At 41.4% G+C, this 25,468-nt stretch overlaps 1 protein-coding gene and 1 pseudogene across 6 annotated transcripts in view; both read left to right on the top strand.

Annotated features, from left to right (window-relative positions):
* The window catches only part of ZNF875 (zinc finger protein 875), a 41,460-nt gene extending 20,482 nt beyond the window's left edge, over positions 1-20,978 (top strand). The window contains exons 1-4 of one of the 5 annotated variants that reach the window (XM_079118821.1): positions 101-1,545; positions 5,452-5,578; positions 5,969-6,064; positions 18,340-20,977. In XM_079118821.1, the coding sequence (XP_078974947.1) occupies positions 1,513-1,545; positions 5,452-5,578; positions 5,969-6,064; positions 18,340-19,727 (1,644 nt within the window). In that variant the 5' untranslated portion in view covers positions 101-1,512 and the 3' untranslated portion in view covers positions 19,728-20,977. Of the gene's footprint in view, positions 1-100; positions 1,546-1,660; positions 1,867-5,451; positions 5,579-5,968; positions 6,065-18,339 lie in introns of those variants that run through there. The other 4 variants (XM_079118823.1, XM_079118820.1, XM_079118819.1 and 1 more) reach the window with 4 other exon arrangements.
* On the top strand, positions 9,613-13,916 carry LOC306648062 (malignant fibrous histiocytoma-amplified sequence 1 homolog; annotated as a pseudogene). The gene has a single exon. The product of its transcript is annotated as a malignant fibrous histiocytoma-amplified sequence 1 homolog (transcript).
* Positions 20,979-25,468: the final 4,490 nt, after the last annotated feature.

The raw sequence follows: 25,468 nt of genomic DNA, 5'->3' as shown, positions 1-25,468 counted from the left end.
ACATGATGTGTGCAAGTAATCCCAGTAACTTTGGAAGCTGTGGCAAGTGGCCTGCAAGTTCAGGGCTAGCCTGGGCAACTTAGTGAGACCCTGTCCCAAATTAAAAGAAAAAGATCTGGGATGTAGTTCAGTGGTACAGCACTTGCCTATAGCATCAGGAAGCCCTGAGTTCAATCTCCTGTATTAAAAGAAAAAAAAAATCCTTTGAATATTTGCCTTATGATAAGGTCTTGAAGACACCTTGGAGATGGATCTTTGGGAGGAATGATTGCCAGGAAATTATGGATATTGAGGAAAGGAAAGATAAACTCACTTGATAGTAAACAATTCGTGGAAAGGTCCTAAGGGATTCCTTTCATAAGCTAGGCCCTCACCTCCTACCAAGGCTACAGGTCAGTGGTGTCAATGAGGTTCATGTATAAAGGTCAAATCTATTCATACCTTTCATCGGGGCTGGGACTGTGGATAAAAAATTTACGGGGGCAAGAAAAAAAACACCGCAGTAATGAGGATAAGTAATTTAATGTAATATCTTTAAAATCAAAATAGTAAAGTCCATGTTAAGCAGAATTCAGAGTTAGGCCCCCATTCAACCACTCCCCTGCACCAAACGCCTCAATCACTGGACGGTAAGTTTCCTCAAAGTTGCGTGTGTATTCTAGCCTCCAATAAGAAATCTCGGGGATTTCTGTGTCAAGTTTTGGAACCTCACTGCCACTGTCATCATGGGATCTTCTGTTTTTTGCCCCACGCGCGGCCTCTTCCACCTCCAAAAATCCTGGGAACACACCAATCTCTCCCAACCCCATTCTTGGAGTTGGGACCTAGCCAATCCCGAAAATACCGGATCTAATTGCATTTCAGAGAAGACATTTGTGAACCTGGCGGCCTGTGAATTTTAAGAAGGGGATTCTGAACTTGATTGTACGAGCTGTGCAAGTGGGTCTAGGGCTTCCGGGTACTCAGGTCTATGCCAACATGCCCTCCGCTGCTCCGAAACTACACTTCCCAGAGGCCTCTGCGGTCACTTCCGTCCTCCCTCACTGCCGTTCCTCCGGGCATAGTCCTTACAGACAGGAGCACTTCCGGCCAGTGGGCTGGGCCTCGGGATCTGCAACAAGTACCCTGCGTTTTGTGAGTGCCTTCTAGTCACCACGACTCTCCTCCTTTCCCCATTTTAGTCACGGGGTTACGGACTGGGAGAGGCAGAGCTGCCTCCGGACTTGGCGCTCTTCTGCAGGCACCACCTTTCCGTTTTTCCTTCTTTGAAGTCCGTTAGAGACAAACTCACTCCACTGATGGGAACAAGGGCTTCACTCTGTGGTCAGATTTGGAACCGAGCATGAGGCTGCTGGGGCATCCTGGATCCCCTTTCCCTATTTCTGGGTTGGAACTGGGCTGTGCTGTGGATTTCTGTGGCATCCCCGACCTCTAACTGTGGCACTTTCGACACATTGGGAGGGAGGATCCACCTGGACACTCTGTAGGGAGAACGTTGTGGAGGCTGGGAAAATGGCCACGGGCATCCTGAGAGCCAAAAGGGAGGTGAGAATTACCTTAATTACATCTTGGCTGTCAATAGGATTCCTACCACCCCGCCCCTTACCTTTACTGCCCAGGAGGCTGCCTTACTGACAAATATCATTCCTTGTCGTCCAGGAGCCCTTCCTTAGCGTACCCATCTTTTCCATCCATTCCTCACAACAACACACAGAGCAGTTTCAGTAATAACACAGGGATATCCATGCTCAGTTGTCCAGTAATGTGGATTAAAAAAACAGGGACAAGCAGAGGACCTGTGGCCTGAGTGGTTGAGGAGGACTCCCAGGAGAAGGAGAACTGTCTGAGTTGTAGCTGAAGGGTTTGGTAAGTTGGACAGTTGTGGGGAAGAGTGGGAAAAGGGCAGGAAACAGTTTGTTTCACAGACTGGGCCTCTGGGCATACTACCATTGCCACAGTGTGGAAGGAATGTAGTAGCCAATTGACCTAGTAAAGGTTAATTAAAAAATAATGTACAGGAGAAGACAGACTATTCACACATGGGGCAGGGAGGAATTTGATCTGCTATGAACTGAATTTTACATTTGAGAGCACTTTCAGCATGAGCAATTGGGAGATTTTCACAAAAAAGTCTCAAGTTCCTGCTTCTCTAAAAATAAATCTGCCCTAAACCTGCACTGTTCTTTGGTGTCGGGCAGTTTTAGCAGACAGTGTCTTCACCATTAGGACAGAGCCTGGAAGTTCTGTTTGCTGCACTTCCTACAGTCTTCTTCATACTGTGTTAAAATCATTCTCAAGCTAACATTTTTTGCCCTCCTCTCTCATTTTATAACGTCCATAGTCCCTGAGAGATATATTTCTTCCACCTTTGAGCTTAGTGGAGACAGATCAAACAATTCCATGTGCCAGGCTGGGAAACTCAGACTTTGTCTTTGAGTAAGCTGGCTTTTTAAGGATATTAAGAAGGGTCTGAGCATCAGAAAATCACTGGTGTGTGGGAAAATAGTGGTTGAGAGACTATAGGAATTTTCTGCTTTCTAGTTCTTGAGAATGGTGACCTGGATACCCTTGGGTTAATTAGATGAACATTTATTGAGTATGAATACAGTTACCAGAATGACTCACTGTCATTTTTGATATGGGCTAATTTGGTTATGTCAGATTTGCTTTGACTATGCTTATCGACCCATGAGAGTAGAATTTAGCTAGAAAAAGATTTGTATTTAGTTTAATCTGGAACTCCTTTGGTGGGGATTTATATGGTCCTGGATGTTTTCAGAGCAACACTGAATGTTTCTTGTTTGTAAAATATTTCATTGAAAGTGTTAACACCAAGAATGCATAAGAAATCCCACTAAGGACATTTTCCAAGGTAATATTGAATCTTTTATATATGTGTTATCTTAACCACTCATAATGTTAATAAGGAAGTAGCCTGATGTGCTAGGAAAAGTCATAAGTTTGTGTCAACTGATATTTCCCGTCACATCTTTCACTTTCAGTAAGACCTAAGTCATGTAACCAACATGTTCCTTAGTGTAGGTTTTTTATTTTATTTTAATTTATTTATTTTTGGTACTGGGGATTGAACTCAAGGAGGCTAAGTCTTATTCAGTAGATTCCTTTGGAGTCAGATATCTGTATACTGAAAGAAGAGTCTGTTATTTCCCACCACCTCCAATTACTTACCTAACATACTGTGATTTGATATAAACAAGGAAACTGTAACATTCACTCCTATTTTTAAAAAAAGATAGAGAGAGGACTGGGGATGTAGCTTAGTTGAAGAGTACTTACCTAGCATGTAGGAGACCTTCAATTCAATCCCTAGTTTTGAAAAAAATGAGAAGAAGCAGGCATATAGGACACCATTTTGAATTGTCCCTGGTTCTTTTAGTCGAGGCAGATATATCCTTCTTGAAAGCTGTGTGAGTTTCTGCTTTATCCAATATGGACCACTGTGTTAAGCAAAAGCTATAACACAAATTCTGTGTATCTTTGGGCAGGATATTGGTGCTGTGGGACAATATCCAAAGAATCTCAGAAGTCCTTTGGTCTTGCTTGGAGAATCTACTAGGTGTCACCTTTATTTTCAAAGGTCTTAAATTTTGGGTCTTTCAAACATTTGATATGACCTTTACTCTGAGGCCATTTTAAAAATTTGAGACTCTTGTAGCTAGAGAGCCCTGTGGTATAAAACAGGTTCAGTTTCTCACCTGGTGCTGTAGTTCAGTTAATGTCCCCCAAAAGTCCATATATAAAAGCTTGATTCCCAGGGTGACACTGTGGGAAGTAGTGGCTCTTTAAGGACGTGGGAAATGTGGGAAACCCTTAGGCCATTGGGGGTATTCTCTCTAAGAGGATTGTGGGACCCTGGTCTTTTTTCTATCTCTGCTTTCTGTCTCATGGTATGAACATTTTGCTCCTTCATGCACTTTCACCATGATAAGGTGAGGCCTCATCGGGGGCCTCAAAATGGTGCCACCTGATCTGGGTCTGGATGCCAGAATTGTGAGCTAAATAAGCCTTTTTATAAGTTAATTGCCTTATGTAGTTTATTATAATAATGTGAAACTGGACCATGCACCTAGCAAGTCCTGTCATGTCTGTATTTTCCTCTAAAATATGATTACTAATTCCATAATAATTTTCTTATTGCTTCTATTTCTACACATTATTTTATGTAGCTAGAAACATGCAGCTGGAACTCTGCGTATGTGTGTGTATGTGTGTGTGTGTGTGCATATGTGTATGTATGTTTGGCTGGGAATTGAACCTAGGGCCTTGTGCTTGTGAGGCAGGTGCTCTGCCACTGAGCCATATCCCCAGCCCACAACTGAAACTTTCAACTGACTGTCTGGAGATGTCCTTAGCTGGACTGAGAGGTCATCAGTTACATTTTCTTTGTTTCAAGTTCACACAGCAGCGTTTTGCTAAATGTATAACATAATCTTTTTTCAGCCTCCTGTAGCAGTGTTCTCACTATTTTTTCACCAGTCTAGTGGATTAAAGAATTTAGTGGCTTAAAATGAAATCATTTATTATAAGTTTACAACTCTTGGGCAGAAAAGAGGACCACTGTATTAAGCAAAAGCTATAACACAATTAGGCCTAGCACAGTTGGGCTGATTGTCCTGTATATTCATGTGGCTAGTCAGCTGGCTGCTGAGCTGGAGCTGAGCAACTTCATGTGTCTTGTGGTTGGTCGGGTTGCTTCAGTTCTTCTTTTCTATGTGGCCTTTTCACTGAACAAGCTCATGTTAGTGATATGATGGCCTCAAGGTGCCCTGCACAGGAGTGAAAACCAGTCCCCAAACCAAACACCCTAAAGTAATGCTTGCATCATATTTGCTAATGTTCCATTTCATAAAGCAAATCATGTGGTCAAGCCCAGGGTTAGTGAAGGAGGAAAATGCATAAAGGGTAGAAATAGGCATGATTCACTGGAGGTCTTCACTGCCAACAGTCAACCAGTAGGATGCTTTTGACTGTAAGCAGTAGGAAACCCCACTTAGGCTGAAAAATAATAACTTAGATCATTTAAAGGGAACTCCACAAAGAGAGGGCACACCTTAAGGTTGGTCCTATTGTTCCATCAGCTTACCAGGGACTGGTGTTCTTTGACGTTTCCACTTTTTTCTCTCACCACGTCTCATCTAGGCTAGTTCCCCTCAGAGTTATAGGATGTTTGCCAGTAGCAATTTCATTTAATTTGGATGATGACCCTGTAAGATAAATATTATTGTAATATCCGTCTTATAAGGAAATTGAGACCTGGGGAGAGGAGAGTGATGACTGCCGTTTGAACACAGTTTATTGCTAGAATTTTACTTTGGGTGACTGAGTATTTCTCTAGCTGAGAAACTCTGTTTCAGGAGCCTTTTGCCCTCTCATTCTAAGCTGCAGGCAAGGTGGACTTCTGGATAAGCAGGGATGTATTTTGTGTTGAAGGCTTTCGTGGTGTTCAGGGACGTGGCTGTGGACTTCACCCAAGAGGAGTGGAGGTTGTTAAGCCCTGCTCAGAGGATCCTACACAGGGAAGTGATGCTGGAGACCTATAGCCACCTGGTATCATTAGGTAAGTATGGCATCCCTTAGCACTACAATTTGCCCCACAGAATATTTTCCACTTGTCATGAGAAAGGTTATACCTTTGGGTTGGGCTTAAAACAGTAATTAATCTTTTTCCTTTTAGTAAATCTGGATTTAACAGAGTTGAAGCAGATAGCTTGATTTACTCATGTTATGTATGACACTGCATTTCCAGGTCTCTTTCCCTGGAAAAGAGAGGCTGGGGCTCTCATTTTACCTTCTCTTTCTCTAGACACAGGAGATTTTCATCCCCCAAATATGATTCATTTCTGACTGGGGTTCCCTTTCCTTACTCAACCTTCTTCTCTGGAGAATTCACTATTCATGAGTCTTTGGTAACCTTGTGAGTTCACTTTGTTTTCTTTCCTATAAACAGAAATTCCACTTTCCAAACCAAAACTCATTACTCAGCTGGAGCGAGGGGAAGAGCCCTGGAGAGAGGAGAGAAAACATTTGCCAGACCTCTGTCCAGGTGAGTGTGAGCATGGGATAGATGGGACAGCATACCGCTTGGCAGATAGGGCAGGAAGAGGCATTTCTCAGATGCTGGGAAGAAGCTCCTCTGCAGGCCTCATAGGCCACTGGTAAGGCTTTCTGGCATTGCCTTCCTTGCAGAATATAATCTTCAGTTGAGGGAGGGACTTTTCTCATGGAGAATCTCTTCCCTCCTCCTGAAAGACTCCCTTACTGGTCTTTGTCTTTTCTATAATGCTTTCCATGTTCCTAGTCTTTTTTCTTTCCTCCAGATCTTAAATACTTAAATACCACATTGGCATTAAATCTTTTGGATGCTGTTTTCTCTTATGATAAGAATAACTGATTATCTCCACTTCTCAAGATTATAGCAAGCTGTGAATAATAATAAAATACATACTCATGTGCCAGCACTCTGGTGTTAGAAATAAAACATTACCTAATCAGTTGTATCACATACCTCCCCACTGTCCTGCCCAAAGAGAACTGTATTTCAATATTAGGAATTTATAATGCCCAATTATGTCTCTGGAACTCGTGAATATAATAAGCTTTTTTTTTTTTTTTTTCCTGACCCTCTTCTGTATTTTATTTTGGTCATACCTGACCGAGTATCTCGTAAAAGAATATAAAACAAGATAAAAATATCTTGTATATGTTTTGGTACATATATCTGTAGTATTTATATTTATGTTGTCATTTTTTTATATGCTATTCAAAATGGAATTGTATTTTAAATTTTTACCTTCAGTTGTTGCCTGCTAGTATAGTGAGAGTACTATTTGTGTATTACCCTTGTTTCCTGTCACTGTGCTTAATTCATTGATCAATTATAGCTTTTTTTTTGTAGATTCTTAGAATTTTCCATGTGTAGGTCATGTCATCTATGAGTAAAGACAGTTTTACTCTTCCTTTTTAAACAGAAGGCTTTTGATCCTTCCTCCCTCCATCCCTTCCTCCCTTTCTTTCATTCTTCCATCTTTCCCTCTTTCTTCTTTGTCTCTTTTCTTCTTCTTTTTGTCTTATTGCAAGTGCTAGGACCATTGGTACAATGTTGAATAGATGTTGTGAAAGTGAACATTCTTTCCCTGTTCCTTGCATTGGGTGGGAAGTGTTCACTTTTTCATCATATGGTATCATGTTACTTTTATCAGGTGACCAATTTCCCTTCTGTTCCTATTTTGTTGAGTTTTTATCATAGATGAGTTGAATTTTGTCACATGAATATCATGTTTTTATTTAGATCAGACGTCACAAAATTAGGACTGGGGTTGTGGCTCAGTGGTAGAGCACTTGCCTAGCATGTGTGAGGCACTGGGTTCAATTCTCAGCACCACATATAAATAAATGAATAAAATAAAGGTTCATCAACAACTACAAAATTTTTTTAAAAATTTAAAAAAAAAGAAGTCACAAAATGACACCTTGGGTGGTCAAGGTTTTTCTTTGTAAATAGAATTCATGTAAATAAAGTTTTATTAGAAAACAGCCATACCCACTTAATTTACATATTTTCTCTTGATGCTTTTATATTATCAGTAGAGCTGAATACTTAAAACAGATTGTGTGGTCCAGAAGCCTATAACATAATTTGTTTGACTTTTTAAGAAAAAAATTTCAGACCCTTGGTTTAGGAGATATTACAGCATTTCTTCTTTAGTTTGTTAATATGATGAATTGTATTGATTGATTTTTGAAAGTTGAATAAGCCTTTCATTTTTGAAGTAAACTTTATTTCATCATATTATATATTTTTTAATATATTGTTGAGTTTGATTTGCTAATGTTTTGCTAAGAATTTTTATCGGTGTTCATGAGGGATTTTGATTGGTACTTTCTTTAAATCTTAGACTGGTTTTGATATGAGAGTAATAGTAACTTCATAAAATGAGTTGAGAGTTATCTCTTCTCTGTTTTATTGAAAGTTTGTTAGAGGGGCTGGGGTTGTGGCTCAGTGATACAGTGCTCACCTAGCACACGTGGGGCCCTGGGTTTGATCCTCAACATCACACAAAAATAAAATAAAGGTATTGTGTCCACCTACAACTAAATATATATATATATATATATATATATATATATATATATTTAAAAAGTTTATTAGAATTGGTATTCTTTCCTTAATGTTTGAGATTGAGAGAATTTACTAGTGAGGTTTTCCTTGAGGGAAGCTTTTAAATTTCAGATTCTATTTACTTAAAAATATGTGATTATTTTCATTCTGTTTCTTTTTATATCAACTTAAAAATTTTGAGGGGGTGGGTACCAGGGAATGAGCTCAGGGGTGCTTGTATATTTCAGTCATTTTATCCACTTAATGTATTTTAGCTAGAGATTTATTAAATTTGTGTATCTTTGCAAAGAACCAACTTTTGACTTAATTGATGTTTTTGGTGGTTCTACGGATTGAACCCAGGACCTTATACGTGCTAGGTAAGCAATCTACCACTGAACTGTTTTATTGTGAAACAGGGCCTTGATAAATTGTTTGCACTGACCTGGAACTTGACCCACCTGCCTCAGCCTTCCCATTAGCTGGGATCAGGAATACAATACCATACTCAACAGCTTCAAATTGATTTTCTTTTCTTAAAATATGGAACACTTCACAATGTGCATGCCATCCTTGCACAGGGGCCATGCGCATCTTCTCTGGATTATTCCAATTTTAGTATGAGTGCGGCTGAAGTGAGCCCTCTTATTGTTTCAAAAATTTTCATTTTTATCTTTTTGTCCCCTTCTACCCTCTTTGGGCTTCATTGCTCTTTTTATCCTAATTTCTTAATGTAAAAGCTTAAGATATTAGTGTAGACCTTCTTTTCTGGTTCAATAATGGATAGCTATCCATTTCTTTCTAAGCCTTGCCTAGCTGACTCCTACAACCTTTGATATGTTTTCATTATCATTTAGTTCAGAGAATCATCTCATTTATTTTCTTCTTTAACCTACAGGTTGTTTAGAAGTGAGTTGCTTGATTTCTAGATATCTGGAATTTTCTAGATGTTTTATTATCATTGGTTTTTAATTTAATTGCATTGTTAAGAGAACATATACTTGTTTTCAGTTTTCAAAATCTGTTGAGAGTAATTTTATGACACAGCACTTGTCTGTTTTGGTGGACATCCTAAGAGCACTTAAAAATAAAGAGTATAGGCCGGCCACGGGGCCGCGGCTGCGAGGGTAGTGGGAATAGAGTTGGGCACCCAGGAGCTGCAAGGCGGGCGGAGGGGGAGGAGGAGCAGGCATCCTCCACAGCGCGGCGGGCGGTGGCCCTGCTGCCCGGCGTGCCCACGACCTGGGAGGACGAAGAATGCGAGCTGCACTCAGCGTGGGCCTCCACCTCCCCCCCCTTGCCGTGTGCTCGGCGCCCCCCAGAGCTGCTCCTGTCACCGCGGCCCCTCAGCTGCGGGTGACAGGCCGCTCGCTGTGCTAGGACCCACAGCCGCTGGCCTGGGTGGAGGCTAGCAAAGAGTGGGAGCAAGAGGGCCTGAGTTGGCACCGGCCGGGTGCAGCACGGCATGCAGCTGTGGTCTCCCGCGCCAGCTTGAGGGTGTCAGTCCCGGGCCCGCCATGTCTGGGAAGGACAGTGACACCCTGAAGACGGTGAGGCTGTGGCGGGAGGTCGCCCTTAGCGTCGGGAAGCTGCGGAGCAACCTGCGCCAGCCAACGCGCTTAGCTCGACTGGGGGCTGCCCTGGGGCCGGAGCTGGAGCCGATCCACTGTAGTACCCCGATGCTCTCCAGCTAGTGCTGCCGGCCAACATCGGGGACATTGAGGTGCTGAACCTGGGGAACAGTGGCCTGGAGGAGGTGCCTGAAGGGCTGGGGTCGGCCCTTGGCAGCCTACGCGTCCTGGTCCTGCGCAGGAACTGCTTTGCCCAGCTGTCCCCTGCGGTGGCAGAGCCCGGCCACCATCTTGCTGCACTGGACGTGAGCCACAATTGGCTGACAGCCGAGGTGGTGAGTGCCCTAAGGGAGCTGCCAAGCTAAACCTCACCCATAACCAGCTGCCTGCCCTGCCCTCCCAGCTGGGCGTCCTTGCCCACCTGGAGTTGCTGGATGTTAGTTTCAACCGGCTGGCGCACCTGCCTGACTCCCTTTCCTGCCTCCGCTGCCTGCGTACCCTTGATGTGAACCACAACCAGCTCACTGCCTTTTCCCAGCAGCTGCTGCAACTGGCAGCCCTGGAGGAACTGCACGTGTCCAGCAACCGGCTGAGAGGCCTACCTGAGGATATCAGTGCCCTGTGTGCCCTCAAGATCCTCTGGCTGAGTGGGGCTGAGCTTGACACTCTGCCCAACGGCTTCTGCAAGTTTTCCAGTTTGGAGAGCCTCATGCTCGACAACAATGGGCTGCAGGCTCTGCCCACCCAGTTCAGCCAGCTCCAAAGACTCAAAGTGCTCAATCTCTCTTGCAACCTCTTTGAGGAGTTCCCTGCTGCTCTGGTGCCCCTGGCTGATCTGGAGGAGCTTTGCCTTAGTTGCAACCAGCTCACATCAGTGCCATCCCTTATCTTGGGGCTGGGATGGCTTCTCACTTTGTGGCTGAATAATAACCGCATTTGATACCTGCCCCACTCCAGTGTGGAACTGACAGGCCTGGAGGAGCTGGTGCTGCAAGGGAACCAGATCGCAGTGCTGCCTGACAACTTTGGCCAGCTCTCCCGTGTGTGACTGTGGAAGATCAAGGACAACCCACTGATACAGCCCCCTTACGAGGTCTGCATGAAGCGGATCCCCTACATAGTGGCCTACCAGAAGGAGCTAGCTCATTCCCAGCCAGCAGTGCAGCCCTGCCTCTAGCTGCTCCTGATGGGGCATAAGCCTGCAGGAAAGACCTTGCTCCGGCACTGCCTCACTGAGGAGAGAGTGGAGGGAAGCCATGGAGGAGGGGACAAAGAGAAGAGCTACCCACCTTCCCCTCCCACCAGTAGCAAGGGCATTGAGGTGACCAGCTGGACAGCCGATGCCTCCAGGGGTCTTTGGTTCATCATGTATGATTTAGCTGATGATGAAAGCAGTGAGGTGATCCAGCCCTTCTTCCTTTCCCCAGGAGCCCTGTATGTGCTGGTAGTCAACTTGGCCACCTATGAACCACACTGATTTCCCAGTACTATGGGCTCCTTCTTGCCCGTGGGGGCACGGGTTCCTTATGCTGTGGTGTGCATTGTGGGCACACATGCAGACCTTCGCAAGGAGCAGGAGCTGGAGGAGAAGTGTCTGGATATTCACTGCCAGATTGCCCTGCAGGAGAAGCACGATGCTGAGGGCCTGAGCCATCTAGCCCAGGTGGTAGATGAGGCCTTGGCCCGGACTTTGAGCTTTGTTCTGCCTGCCCCCACACAGCCTACTATGGTGTTTCTGACAAGAACCTTCGGCGATGCCAGGCCCGTTTTTAAAACCTGCTCAACCACCGGCTGCAGATCCTCTTTCGAATATTGCCTGTTAGTTGCAGGGACCCCCCTCAATTGTAGTGCCTTCGGGACAAGCTGCTTTCTGTAGCTGAGCACCAAGAAATCTTCCCCAACTTACATAGAGTCCTGCCTCTATCCTGGCAGGTGCTGGAGGAACTGCATTTCCAACCACCACAGGCACAACGACTTTGGCTCAGCTGGTGGGATTCTGTGCGCCTGGGCCTGTAGGCAGGGCTGACCGAGGACCAACTGCAGAGTGCCCTTTCCTGCTTGCACGAGAGTGGCAAGTTGCTCTACTTTGAGGATAGCCCGGCCTTCAAGGAGCACGTCTTCCACAACCTCCCCCGCCTCATTGACATCCTCAATGTCTTTTCCAGAGCAATGCTTCCTTGCTGCTGCATAAACTGCTACTGGGGACCAGTGGAGAGAGCGAGGGTGAGGGGAAAAGCTCCCCAGTGATGTCGTTGCCCACCCAGAGCCAGGACCTGCTCCAGGCCATCCAGCTCCATCACTATGTGGAGTGCTTTCTGCCGCATGGGCTCCTGTCAGCCCATGTCATTCGATTGCTGCTTAAGCCTCATATCCAGGCTCAGCAGGACTTGCAGCTGCTGCTGGAGCTGCTGGAGAAGATGGGACTCTGTTACTGCCTCAATAAACCCAAGGGCAAGCCTTTGAATGGGTCCACGGCTTGGTACAAGTTCCCATGCTATATGCAGAATGAGGTGCCCCATGCAGAGGCATGGATTAATGGGATCAACCTTGCAGGGCAGTCTTTTGTGGCTGAGCAGCTACAGATCAAATATAGTTTTCCCTTTACCTTTCCACCTGGGTTGTTTGCACGCTGCAGTGTCCAGATCAACAGTCATGTGGTGCACAGATCAGATGGTAAATTTCAGATCTTTGCATATAGAGGAAAAGTTCCTGTGGGTGGTGAGTTACAGAACTGCCAAGGGATCCTGCAGCCAGATACCCTGTCCATTGCCAGCAATGCATCATTACCAAATATATGGACTGCATGGCAAGCCATCACCCCCTTGGTAGAAGAACTGAATGTCCTACTTCAGGAATGGCCTGGACTGCACTATACGGTGCACATCCTCTGTTCTAAGTGCCTTAAGAGAGGGTCACCCAATCCACATGCTTTCCCAGTGAAAGAAATGAACTTCTGAGAAAGCATCCTGTATGACTCTTAGAAGCATTACGCTAAGCGAAAGAAGCCAGACTCAAAGGAATACATACCATTGTGAGTTCATTTATGTGGAGTTCTAGAAAAGGCAAAACTGCTGTCATGACAGAAAGCAGGTTAGGGGCTGGTGGTTTGGGGCGGGAATTGAGTGCAAAGGGCCACAGGGGAACGTTTTTGGGGTGATGAAATTGTTCTGTGTCCTGATTGTGGCGGCAGATATAAGATTGGATGCATTTGTCAAAACTCATCAAATTCTACACTTGAAATTACTGAATTTTATTACATGTGAATTATAACTCATTGAAATTAATGTAAAAACAAGTTCTGATTAAAATAATTTCCTTAGATATCCTGAGACATATCTTTTCACATTAATGTGGCTTATGCCTTGTGATTATATCCTGTATATGAATGATTTTGGTAAATGGAACATTGCTAGTAAGTGAGTATCCAGATTGTCCATCTTAGTTTTTGTGTTTAATTATGTTCTAGAACTATATGAAATTGTTGATGTCTAGTCATTTTTGACCTTTTTCAAAAGCAGCACTTGCTTTTGAAAAAGCTTAACTAATAGAAGAAGTTCTGTTTGCTTTTTTATTTCATTTGAATGACTTTTGACAATGGTTACATCTCAAAGGCAATTAAATTTCAAAGGTTTTATAAGAAAAAAAAAACAGTATATTCTGGGCTGCAATTGTGGCTTAGTGGTAGAGGGCTTGCCTAGCATGTGAGGCAGTGGGTTCAATCTTTAGCACCACATTCAACACTAAATAAAATAGTTATAAAAAAAATCCACTAAAAAAACCCCAGTATGTACATTCTGCAGTTGTTGGGGTAGTGTTCTATAAATGCTAGTTAGGTCATGTTGTTAATATTGAGATAATTTACATTGTTGATTATGAGTTTTTGGCCATTATTTCAAAGAATATTCTTTATCATTTTAGATTTATCTGATTATCTCTCTGTAATGATCTCTCAAATTTTGATTCATATAGTTTGAAAACAAAGATTTTTTTTCCTGTGCTGGTGATTGAACCCAGGGCCTTATACATGCTAGGCAAGTGCTCTACCACTGAGCTAAACCCACAGCCCTACTTTGAAATTTTGCTATGAGGCACATGTACATTAATAATGATTATAACTGGTTACTGTATTGATTTTTATCACTTTGCAGTTTTTTGTGTTTTTATTAATATTCTTTGTTTTAGAGTTTATTGTCTGATATTAAATAACAGTTCCAGCTTTTTATGATTATTTTCTGCCTGGTATACTTTTGTCCCTTGTTTTCATTTCAGTCTATTTATTTGTCTTTGTATTGTTGATTCCTTTTTTTTTTTTTTTTGTGGTACTGGGGATTCAACCAAGGGCTTTGTGCATGCCAGGCAAGCACTCTACCACCTGAGCTACATCCACAGCCCATTGGTTCTTTTTTATTCAGTTTGATGATCTCTACATTTTGATTGCAGTTTTTAGTCCATTTGCACCCAGTGTTGCTATAGATATAGAAATTTTATTTGTTTTTTTATTTGTTCTAATTAGTTGTACATGACTGGAAATTTTATTTTTGTCAGATTTTTATTTTCTCTATCTCATCTGGATTTCCCTTCTCTGTATCTTCTTCAGCCTACATTTTTTTTTTAAACCAAATACTTTTTGGTTGCTTATGTGAATTTGTGGGTGTGGCTTTTCCAGGGATTACAATGTGTCTTATACCAATTTAATTATTTAATTGCTTCAGATAGTGTAAGAATCTTGCAAGAGTGTGTTTACATTCTCCTCATCTTTAGCACTGTTATGTACATTATGCCTGTATAATCCTAAACCCAAAACTATAGTGTTAAAATATTTTTTAATATTCTATTTAATTTTGCAGTATTGGGGATTGAATCCAGGTAAACACTTTACCAGTGATTTATATCCGTGGCCCATGTTACAGTTTTTAAGCAGTCATATAACACAGTCATCTACTTTTAAAGAAACTAGAAGAAGTATGCATATAGAAGATGTGTGAGCATGGTGTGGGGGGGAGTGTGTGTGATATCTACCCATATTTCTGGTATCTGTCACACTTTTATATGACAAACTGTTATCTGGTGTCATTTTTCTTTATATGGAAGACTTCCTTTAGAATTTAATACAGTCAACTGGCATTGAATTTTTCAGTTTAATCTGAAAATATTATTTCCCCCTTTATAATATAGATAAAGAATTGTTGGTTAAAACATTTTCTTTCAGGGCTGCAATGTTTTCTGGCTGTCATAATTTTTATAAAAAATGTTTTTTGAAAGTTTTAGATGGACAGAATGCCTTTATTTTATTTTATTTTATTTTATTTATTTTTTTGTGGGTTCCAGGGATTAAACTCAGGGGCACTCAACCACTGAGCCACATCCCCAGCCCTATTTTGTATTTTATTTAGAGATGGGGTCTCGCTGAGTTGTTTAGCACCTCGCTTTTGCTCAGGCTGGCTTTGAGTGAGTAGGTCATTTCTATTTAATCATCTTCAGATGTACTAATTTTCATCTTCCATTTTCAGTCTGCTATTGAACCTTTCAAGTAAATTCTTAAATTATTGTTTGTTTCAGTTGTCTAATTTCCTTTTTTAAAAAATGCATCCATTTCTTTGTTAAAATTCTACATCTTTTCTCACATCAATACCATATTTTCCTTTTTTCTTTGAACATCATTTCTTTTAGTTAGTTGAAAATATTCACAATAGCTTCTTTGAAATCTTTGTCTGCTAAATTTAACAACTGGACCCTCTCCCTTGCCCACCTTGTTTTCCTTTCCTGTTTCTCATCTGAATTCAACTGTAAACTTCAGTCTCCTCAGGGATGTGTGACAGCTTGTATTCCTGCCCTGTTCCTGTTGCTTTAAATAGCTTCTATTTTAGCTGGCCTTCTGGCAGTCTCCCACATGTCTGCATAATTTGCCTGTCATCTTTGTGCAGAGGCCACCTGAAGTTTTGTTTTTTTTATTGGTACTGAGGATTGAACCTAGGGGCACTCAGCCACTGAGCCCTATCCCAATCCCTATTTTGTATTTTATTTAGAGACAGGGTCTCACTGAGTTGCTTAGGGCCTTGCCATTGCTGAGGCTAGCTTTGAACTCAAGATCCTCCTGTCTCAGCCTCCCAAGCCACTGGGACCACAGGCATGCGCCACATGCAGCTTTTAGGGATCCACTTTTAGTGGTTTCTTTGTGTTTAAGGATTCAGTAATTCTCAACTACTCTTCTGGCCTTTGGCTTTCTGATATTCAAATCCATAAGTCTTCAGCTTTACTTCCTGCCCTCTGAGCTGCTTACAGTGGTAGAATATACTCAGTTGAAAATGCAGCAGATTCACAGGTTGTACTCCATGCAGCACACCGATAATCCCAGTGACTGTGGAGTCTGAGGTAGGGGGATCATGAGTTCAAAACCAGCCTCAGCAACAGTGAGGCACTAAGAAACTCAGTGAGACCCTGTCTCTAAATAAAATACAAAATGGGGCTGGGGCTACGGCTCAATGGTTGAGTGTCCCTGAGTTTAATCCCTGGTACCAAAATAATAATAATAATAATAATAATAATAATAATAATAAACAGAATACCTTTATTATGTGTAAATATATGGTATTATAAAATCACCTATTAATACTTTACCCAATTTACTTTATTATTTTTCATGTACTTTCTTGCTCCCTTCCTTCCCTTTCTCAATATATATGTATATATTTTTATGTATGTGTATGTATGTGTATGTTCATACAGTAAATGTTAGGAATTTTTCTATGGATTTTCTGTATTCTCTCATATAACTGCATTATGTTTATTAATCTCAGTAAACTTTGATATATTTTATATCACAATTTTGTTAATAGACACAAGAATATGGTTTTTGTTTTTTTTTTTTTCCTGCCAGAACATCATCCCGCCCAGGGTCAGTTAGTGCATTTACATGTCTTGTCTATTTAGCTTTCCTTAACCTATTAAGTCCAAGCTCTCAATTTGACAAATTTTTCTTTTCCCTCCCTCCCTCCCTTCCTTCCTTCCTTCCTTCCTTCCTTCCTTCCTTCCTCACTTCCTTCCTTCCTTCCCTCTCTTACTCTCTCTCCTTTCTTTTTTTGGTGCCGGTGATTGAACCCAGGGGTACTTTACCACTGAGTTACATTCCCAATCCTTTTTTCTATTTTTTATTTTGAGAAAGGGTCTTGCTAAGTTGCTGTGAGAATCTTGCTAAATTGCTGAGGCTTGCATCAATCTTGTGATCCTCCTGCCTCAGCCTCCGGAGTTGCTTGGATTACAGGCATATGCCACCACTCCTGGCTATTTGGCAGATATTTTAACAAAATTGACTAAAGGTGCATTAAAAGAGCACCTCTCAGGCCTGGGGTGGTGGCTCAGTGGTACAGCGCTTGCCTAGCAAGTGTGAGGCCCTGGATTCGATCCTCAGCACCACGTAAAAATAAATGAATAAAATAAAGGTCTATTAACATCTAAAAAAAAAAAAAAGTATTAGAAAAAAGAGCTTCTCTCTTGCAATCTAATATTCATATTAGATAATATTATTTTAACTGTCATATAATTATATTATGTATTATGTACTATATTTAAGTTTTTATAGGTGTTCCACATCTGGGACAATGGGACTAAATGGGTGCAATATAAACCAGTTCAATAACTGCCCTGTTTGTCACCTTCTTGTCAGACAGGGATATGTGGAGAGCCCAAGACCACTCAGTCCACAGCCAGGGATGTTTGGAGAGTTTGTCAAGCCTCTCTCTGATAGTCTCATTTTCAGTGTGTCCCTGTTAAATTCTGGACCGTCAATCAATTTTTTTTTCTTCAAGACCATAATCCTCAGATAGCAGTTGCTTGTCTTCCCTGTTCATTTACTACCTAGACCTTTCCTTTTTGAAAAATATTTTTAGTTGTAGATGGACACAGTACCTTTTTTTAATTTATCTATTTTTATGTGGTACCGAGGATCAAATCCAATGCCTCTGCCTGAGCTACAACCCAGCCCTAGACCTTTACTTTTATGGATAGTTGCAGTGGGTGTTGGTTTCTCATCTTCCATTTCAAATCAAGTTAGCCCCTCTAGTAGCCTCTGATGGCCTGTCTTACTATAAGCTACCACATTAACAACTAAGCTAGGATGGAGGGAGAGGTCAAGACAACTACAGCAATAATGTTGCAAACTCGTTCTCTGAAGTTCAGTGTTTTTCATGAATAAACACTTATTGATCTATTTTTGTTTTTGGTTGATTTTTTGTACTGCCGAACAGTACCCGAGTAATGTGATAATGTGAAAAGCTCTAGGTATGAGTTGTCTACAACAATATGGAGGTCAACATACTCCTCTAAAGTGCTATGTAGTACGTATGTTAAGCTTATAAGACCACATACAGTCTTGTCAGATTGTCTTCTTTCCTTCCTCAAGATAATTTTTTTTTTAAAAGCTGGTAGGTCTTACATAAATAGGTTACAAGCTGAACTTGGCCTGTTGGATGAGTTTGCTAACTCCTGCAACAGAAAATGTAATGCATAAAGAGAAATGAAAAACAGGACTCGTGAAGGATTTCTGTGTGGGAGATAGCTTGTAATATGAATGTATTATGACTGATTAGTAGGCAAGGCAAAATGATCTAGACAGCCCTACTTATGACTTCTCTGAAAATGTTCTTTATTCAGCAGGATCAAAGTCAGAAAGTGAACCTTGTCCTTCCTGCCCTCTAGTATTCTGCAGTCAGCAAGTCCTTAGCCAACATGTGTGGCTCAGTCATCTGCCTCAGCTATTCTCAAGTTTATATACAGGAAATCATCTCCACCCAGGGAAACACTGCACAGAGTATCAGGAACGACAGCAGGAGCAAGTCTTTGATCAATTCTGCTTGACTGACAGAGCAAAAATTCAAGAAAGAGAACAAGACTCCAAGCCACTGTTTGGCAGCCCAAGTAAAAGTGACACTTCAAAGCTGTCCTCCAACCCACGTGAAGAACATCCAGTGAAGTTCAAGGAAGACAACATAATAGTGGATATAAGGCCCAGCCTAAAACAGAAGGCAGACTTTGAGGAAGGGGACAAAGTATTGCATGGTTTGGAAGTCCCAGGATTTAGAGCAATCAAATTTGAAGAGTTCCAGCCAGACTTTATTGAGGAGTCAAACCTACTTAGTCTCCAGAAGACACACACAGGGGAGACATCATACATGTACACAGAGTGGGGACCAAACTACAGCAGTATGTCAGTCCTTGTCAAAAACCCAAGGACTCACCCTGGAGAAAAGCCTTATGTGTGTAGGGAATGTGGGAGAGGATTTACCTGGAAGTCCAACCTCATCACACACCAGAGGACACACTCAGGGGAGAAACCTTATGTGTGCAAGGAATGTGGGCAGAGTTTTAGCCTAAGGGCACACCTCATCACACACCAGAGGGCACACACTGGGGAGAAGCCTTATGTTTGCAGGGAATGTGGGCGTGACTTTCGTCAGCATTCACACCTCATCAGACATAAGAGGACACATTCGGGTGAAAAGCCTTATGTTTGCATAGAGTGTGAGCAAAGTTTTAGTCAGAAGTCCCATCTCATCAGACATTTAAGGACACATACAGGAGAGAAACCTTACATATGCACAGAATGTGGGCGTCACTTTAGCTGCAAATCAAACCTCAAGACACACCAGAGGACTCACTCAGGAGTTAAACCTTATGTATGCCTGGAGTGCGGGCGATGCTTTAGCCTGAAGTCAAACCTCAACAAACACCAGACATCACACACAGGGGAGAAGCCTTTTGTGTGCACAGAGTGTGGGCGAGGCTTTGCCAGGAAAGCAACCCTCATTACACACCAGAGGACACACTCAGGGGAGAAGCCATTTGTATGCAGGGAGTGTGGGCGAGGCTTTAATGATAAGTCAACCCTGATTTCACATCAGAGGACACACTCAGGGGAAAAGCCCTTCATGTGCAGAGATTGTGGCAGAAGGTTTAGGCAGAAACCAAACCTATTTAGGCATAAGAGGGTACACTCGAGTTCCTTTGCAGGGAATGTGGGCAAGGATTTTGTGATAAATTAACTTTCATTAAACACCAGAGGGCACACTCAGAGGGCAAGCCTCATGTGTATAGGGAGTGTGGGCAGGGCTTTAGCCAGCAGTCACACCTCATTAGACATCAGAGGACACATTCAGGAGAAGAACCTTATGTTTGTAGGAAGAGTGGGCAAGGTTTTAGTTGGAAGTCAAATCTCATCTGACATCAGAACGTACACTCAGGATAGAACCCTTGTGTGTACAAGCAGTGTAATGAAGTCTTGCAAGGAGTCACAATTATCAGACATCAGAGGACATGCAGAGAACTATGGCTTAGAAATAAGCCACTGCTCAACACCACAGAGGAGACATCTTCCTTTTTACAATAGTATGCACTCCTCTGTATTGGTGAGAGTAGCATCTCCATTCATCTAAAGGAGAGTTGCTGGCCCATTTTCAGGAGCTCTGGCTTCTCTGGTGAGGATGGTATGTTGTGGAGCACTTTAAAATAGGGAATGGAGGGCTGGGATTGTAGCTTAGTGGTAGAGTGCTCCCCTACCACATGTGAAGTACTGGGTTGGATCATCAGCACTACATGAAAAAATAAGTCAGTAAAATAAAGGTACTGTGTTCCCTTACAACTAAAAAAACATTTTAAAAACATAGGGAATGGAGACTATTTCAGTGTTATTTTCCAAGGACACTTGAACACTCCTTCCCTCATACGCTCGATGTTACAAAGATGACAGAGCTAGAGCCTGCTTTTGAAGTCTGTGTGACCTGAGAATAAGAGACTTGGCTGACAGCATGGCTGATTTAATGTTGGTTCCTCAGCAGAGTAGCCTTAGGGAGAGTTTGGGGTATGGTGAATTCTTGGGGACAGAGTGTGCATGGATTGATGAGGATTTTGATACATTATGTGATGGACTGACAGATTGGTTCCATGAAAATGTTATAGGCCAGACTCTAAGGGAAATGACTAAACAGACTCCATTTTGCTCTGAGACTCCATGTTATGTAAGAAATAAGCTTCTCCCATGGGAACACCCTGCCTCTGTGTCCATCATGTTACTTGGTGTGACATGTTTAATAATATACAATGGCAACTCCTATGTAGTAAAAGAATTGCTCTCTTTTGATTCCTATTGCTCCTAAACAATGCACCATGTGAACAGTGATTGTGTGGATGTTAGTAACCATTCTTTAGTTTGTACCTAGGTAAGGGTCATTTTGACCCACTTCCCCCTCTGTTGATGATCTCATGATGTTAATATATAATTTCGAATCATAGCAACAGACATTTATGATTAATGTTATTTTGGTATAAGAACCCCTACAATCCTGTGGTCAGGGCTGTTCTCAATAGCCATTTTTTGGGTCATCGTGTGAGACAGTCAGCTGGCCACCTTAATAATTAAGACTCTCAAATTTGGACTTCTCAGTGGTGATAGGTCTGTTCTTAAGTTGCGCCCCATAACATTTGGAGGCCCCAGCGAGATCCTCGCTGCCTGGTGAGCAGTCACTGCTCACCACTGACCTGGAAACTCCTGCGGAGGGGAGAGGCCACAACGTTGCTCCTAGGGGAGGGCCTCTGAGAGACGTTCCTCAGCCCCAGGCTGCATGGTCTGTGGAGCCCCACCCCAGGACTGAACTAAATTCTCCGAGAGTCACCTGTTTCTACACCCCTGGGGGACAGGTAAGTCTGTTTCTGGCGGATCCACATCTGGGGACTCTGAGGAAGGCTGGACGCAGCATTACTTCCTGAGTCCGGGACTGGCAAGACGTTGCTCAGTTCCTCTGGTCTGGAATCTGGAGTGGCCACTTGTCTGTGTCTTTGGTGTTTTATCTGTTCTGTGTTTGTCCTTTTCTGGTTTTTTGTTGCCTTTAAGTGTAAGCATGGGTCAGTGTCCCTCATGTCAGTCATGTACTCCCCTCCAGAGCATGTTAACTAATTTCCAGGAATTCCAGAAGAGAGCCAGTGACTACAGAACCCGCTTCGATGACTGTTCTCTCTCTAAATTCTGTGAGAGAGAATGACCAACTTTCGAGGTCATATGGCCCCCTCAGGGGACCACCAAATTGTCTTTGGGTAACCTAAACATCCTGATTAAATGTTTTATAGTCAAATTTGTGTAAAAAAATGGTTAAAAATGTTTTTAGCCGTGTTTGTTGAAGCTTACATTAAAATGTAAACTGCTGCCAATAGGAACTTCCAACTATTGGAGTTGGTCCACCAAAATGCCGGGCTAAAATTTTGATGGCTGCTATCCAAGAGACCAGGAAAATTGGTTTAAAACAAGATGCCAACCTAAGGAGGCTCTCCCAAGGAGACCAATGGAAGCAGCTCCCTTGTTGTCTCTTTGGGAAACTCCTTCAGGGAGGGATAAGGCATAACCTTTGTCTATATTCTCTTAATTCCTTTTCATCTCTGATGAGAGGGACCACATCAGCATGGAGGCCAAAAAGACTTTAAAATTCTATTTTTTTTAGTTCATAATTTCGATCTGGTGTGCCTAGGTTAATTTTTGATCAGACGTATTTTATCCAATTATAAAGTTTTCTTAATGCTCTGTTTCATTCAGAGGCCAGTTAACAAGGGTTAATTCTCAGTCTAATGGGTTTTAAAAAATAAGCTATAAGGTCTTTGTCCATCTGTTTATTTTATGTATATGTACATCAGTGTATTGTCATGTTTACATATATTTGGTACCAAAATTGACATATGAGCTCATTAATTAAAATTTTTAAAAAATGGATCCAAATATTTTTGATTCACATGATTTAAAAGGTTTTCAAATTGGGTAAACAAAAATATGGCTTTCAAGTTACTAACAGTTTTGTTTCCAGGTGGTTAAAAAAATAAATAAAATGTTAATTTTATAAAAGTCTAATATCCATTGTTTCTAGGTTTTTCTTCATCAGGAAAGAAATGACTGATATGGCTCAATACAATTCTCTGATAACTTGGCTTTTAAAAAAATAACTAGATTTAACATATATGCGATTGATCATAGATGTGTTTGTTAGAGACTTAAAAAACATTTTTGGTGTTTTCATAAATTGGTAAATAAAAAAAGGGTTTAAATTTACTTTATATTATCACTAAAAACACGATTACTAAAAGTCTTAACAGGTATTATTCTATATAAAGGGTCCAAAGAAAGAAAATTTAGACTTTGTAATGTAGTACAATACTCTAAAATAACAGTTTTTTTAACCAGAATTGTACAACCCCCAATTTTTAAGATTAGCTGTTCTAGAGAATAAAACTTAACAGATACAATGTTAAGAGTAAATTAATGTTTTAAGAATTATTAGTCATTTCAGCATATAGACTGAACTTTTGTTTATATCAGTACATTAATATTTGACCTTAGGAAAAGACTTGAATAGTTTTAACTGTTGTGTTACTTACATATACACGTAAACCTTTTAAAATTTGCTCTTAATTAACATTTTTAATCACTTAGACACTCTTGTTTACTTAGATGTATTACAGCCTTATTTTAGCACATAGACTTTTTTATCTAGAAAAATTTTTATTAAATATATTTTTATATCTAAAACCTTGTAATGTTTTAATCTGTTAAAAGTTAAACATGGTTAATATAAAAACATCAATGCAATGATGATTCTGTTACTCTTTTTATATATTAAATGTGTTCATATCTTCCAGGTGTACAAGTCTTTAAAAGGTTTAAAAGAACATTTTATCCAGCTGGTATTCTCCAATCTACAGTTCTAATGGTAATTTTAAACTTATCAGAATAAGAAATTTTATTGGGGATTTATTTATATCATTTTAGTGTTCTGTAACTGGACATGAACCTTATGTTACCTTCTGCACTGGGATAAATCTGTAAATGTATTTCTAAAAGATAATGAGAACCTGATCTGTTTAAAAGTTAATATCATAAAACAGGAAATACATTTTGCCACTTTACTAAACAAAAGGAAAGTTAAAAGCTCTCTCAGCTTTCTTTGATTCATGTTTTAGGTATAATATCATACTGTGTTAACTAACATTCATATAGATTTAGGAAGTAATATATGTAAACTTTATAAAATGATATTTAAAAAAAAGATAATGATCAACTTCAGAACTAGACTGCTTTACCTAAGATTTATGAAGAGCCCCGCCTTACCTGAGATAAGGCTCTGCTTCCTACCTTACTACGTTACAATGGCTCCAAAATAAGACAGACTTCAGCTCATAAGTTACACTCTAAAGATTGATTTTTTGTTATAAAATTACTGTGATTTCAAACAGGGAATATAATATATAGCTCAGCCAAAATGTAAGATAGCTATTACACAACTAAATATGTTTTTACTGTTGTTAATTCCATTTTGTATTTTCCTTGTAAATTCTGTAACTGTTGACTGATGTTTTACAGAGGTACTGCTTCAGGAACAATCTAAATTAATTTGTGATAATAAGCCATCACCTATAGGACAGATAATATAGACCCCAGTTTAATAAAAGTGGGTAAAGGACTATAAAGTCATAGACATTAAAGTTAAAACCCAGTACTTTTATTGTATGACTGGTGAAACTGACTTGCTGGATGTTTAAGATCAAAACCTAAAGATTGAGATTAAAATAAAGGGGTCAAGAGAATTTGACTCTGCCCTCAGAGTCAGCCTAAACCCAGGGAACAAGATTTGCAACTCTGGGCCACACAACCTTCTGATCAGGGAGACTGATTTGACCAAAGGATGAAAAGCCAATCAGTGCGCCTGCTGCAGAGGAGGGTCCTTGGGAAAGGGAGCCATCCCTAATGCTTCCAAAGGAGGCCACCTCACCAAGGAGACACTACCAGATGAATGGCACTAAAGGAGCTAAGAAACTGCTCACAAGTTCCCCAAGAGTGACCCCTGTGGAAACTCAGCTGACTCTTAACAGCAGCTAGGAACAAGGTCAATTTGACCAGCTTGATCTTAAAACAGTTAAAATAAAAACAGTCATTCCTGGACATTTTAAAAACTAAATAATAGTTATTTTAATGTAACTTGAGATGTACACTTGTGGTAGCCCCCCCCCCCCCAATAAGGAAGACTAGAGGTAGCAAAAAAGATTCTTAGACAAAAATGCCTGATAACTATCAAGAGAAACTGCCAGAGTTATAAGTTTTTAGTCAGTTTAAGGCCTACAGATCATCTACCCTCCGGTACAGGTAGACTTAATCAATGTTTGCTAGTACGATTCTCTAAGCCTAAGTAATAAAAATAAAGGGATCTCTACTAAACAAAAAGATTATGCCAGTAAAAAGATATTTTACAAAAATAAGGTGACATTAAGTAAATTAACTAAATGTTGTGCTTACATTCCTGATAATTCCAACAGTGTTAAAGATTTACAAGTGAGGCCTTATCCTCTCCAGACTTATTAGGCTTTGTTAGGTCTTTAAACAAGGAGGAGGAGGAGGAGGAGAAGGCAAAGATAGAGAGTGGTGAGCCACGAGGGAGGCCTGAGCCAAGGGGCAGCAACAGCAGCAAAGTCTGTGGAGGCTCAGGGAAATCCCAGTGCCCTGGAACCCAGCCCTGGGCCCCTGGAGACCAACAGCAATCCAGACAGGGCCCAGGTGTCTCCATAGCACTCCTCTGGTTTGAGCCCTGCCACCTGCTGCTCCCAGCGCCCTGCTGAGGGTGTCCTGGTTACAGCCAAGGCACAGGCAGCAGTGCGGCCCGAGCCACACCAGGGCTGCTGCTCACTGCCAGAGGAAGGGAGCAAGGGGAGGCGAGATGAACACCATCGGACAATCTCTCCAGGCCCTCGGGCCTCC

Source organism: Sciurus vulgaris, assembly GCF_902686455.1.
Source record: "Sciurus vulgaris genome assembly, chromosome: 17".
Taxonomy (NCBI): Eukaryota; Metazoa; Chordata; class Mammalia; order Rodentia; family Sciuridae; genus Sciurus; species Sciurus vulgaris.
The sequence above is the reverse complement of the archived record's forward strand: the minus strand, read 5'-3'. Positions and strand labels throughout refer to the sequence as shown.